This window comes from Arachis ipaensis, chromosome B03 (genome assembly GCF_000816755.2).
Source record: "Arachis ipaensis cultivar K30076 chromosome B03, Araip1.1, whole genome shotgun sequence".
Classification (NCBI taxonomy): Eukaryota; Viridiplantae; Streptophyta; class Magnoliopsida; order Fabales; family Fabaceae; genus Arachis; species Arachis ipaensis.
Genome location: NC_029787.2, coordinates 132,046,583 through 132,048,064, shown reverse-complemented (window position 1 = coordinate 132,048,064; position 1,482 = coordinate 132,046,583). Strand labels below are relative to the sequence as shown.

At 46.4% G+C, this 1,482-nt stretch overlaps 1 protein-coding gene across 1 annotated transcript in view; it reads right to left on the bottom strand.

Annotated features, from left to right (window-relative positions):
* The window catches only part of LOC107631487 (E3 ubiquitin-protein ligase UPL1), a gene marked incomplete in the record, with an annotated part of 13,047 nt that overhangs the window by 2,545 nt on the left and 9,020 nt on the right, over positions 1–1,482 (bottom strand). The window contains 1 exon segment of the mRNA XM_021117483.1: positions 1–1,482. Within this exon segment, the coding sequence (XP_020973142.1) occupies positions 1–1,482 (1,482 nt within the window).

The window sequence follows — 1,482 nt, the reverse complement described above, 5'->3', positions numbered from 1 at the left end:
AAAAGTGGCAATTATAGATGCATTATCCATATCAACTGGCTGTCCTTCAGCCTGTTGAGCAACTCTCTGAGCTCTTTGTTGGGCCAAAACTTCTGCTTGAATATCAGGAGGAAGAGCAGCTAGAAACTCGGGATCAATATCATCAGCAGAAGGTGGTGCATAAGCTGGGGGTTGTACAGATTGAGCTTGCTGTGAAGCAAGTACCTCTGCTCGAAGATCTTCAGGAAGAGCCTCCAAAAAGGTAGGATCAATCGTATTAGCACCAGAAGCTTCATTATTGGCACTAGTTTGATCTGCCTGGGTGGCATTAGGGGCAACCTCTGGGTTTTGCGTTGGTAAAGGTTGATCGCCCCCCTGTTCAGAAACAGTTGGCTGCTCTGGTTGATTTCCCTCAGCATCAACACCATCCATATTAACATCATCACTAGCATCAATTGATGATACATGACAATTACCTCGATTAGGTGTCTCCAAATCAGAACCCACTAGATCAATATTAGCAGGATTCCCATCAACAGATGACCCATTGCACCCCATGGGCACATCTGGCACATTATTGTCCATAGCAGGTATGTCAGCACCCCTTTCGCATTGTACATCAGCATTACAATTTATAGATGAGTCAACAAAAGCTCGATCTGTGGTTGCACACTCACCAGCAGTGACACTTCCTCCAGCTTCTGCGCACTCAACATCAGTTGGCATGATGTTCAGTGAAAGTGGCTGCACTGACATAGGCTCATTTTCTTGCAGGTTTTCACTGATATCTCGAATACCAGAGTCTGCATTTATCTCTTCCACAAAAGGAATACTGCCAACTGCAACGTTGTCTTGCTGAACAGTGGTTCCATTAACATTCTCTTGTTCCTGACCTTCAATCCGCTGACAAGTAGAAGCAGTCCCTGCACCCAAAATTGGACCATCATGTGACTGAAGAGTGTCAGATTGCTTCTCTTGCTCTCCAGAATTCTGTAACTGTCGTTCAACAGGACTACTTGTTGGAGCTGCATTGCTCAATTGAGCTAAGAATTGTTCCTCCACTGCTTGAGCAATGGCAGCTGCTTGAGCACCTCCTTGTGGCTGACCATCATCAGTCCACCTACCATTACCTAGGACTCTTCTTCCAGGAAGGTGCAATGAGCCCATACCCACAGAATAATCAGTCAGGGGAGGAGGTGCTGCACCACCCAGACGATCTCCAAAGAGACTACTTGGCACATGATCATATGGAAGAATAGGTGCATCAAACATGTAGAAGTGGGCCACATCAAGGTTGCCAGATGACAAAGTTTCGGAATCCCTGGAAGCAGAGTTTCCACCTGATGACCACATTGAGAGAACATCCCCAGATGGTGGTGGCCTTACAAGCAAAGGATGTTGAAAACCATTAACTTCAGAAGCAGATCTCTCAAAGGAAGACCTACCTGTCTGCCGGCGCCTTTCAAAACCTTGAAGCCGGAACAGATCATCCACATTGACCCC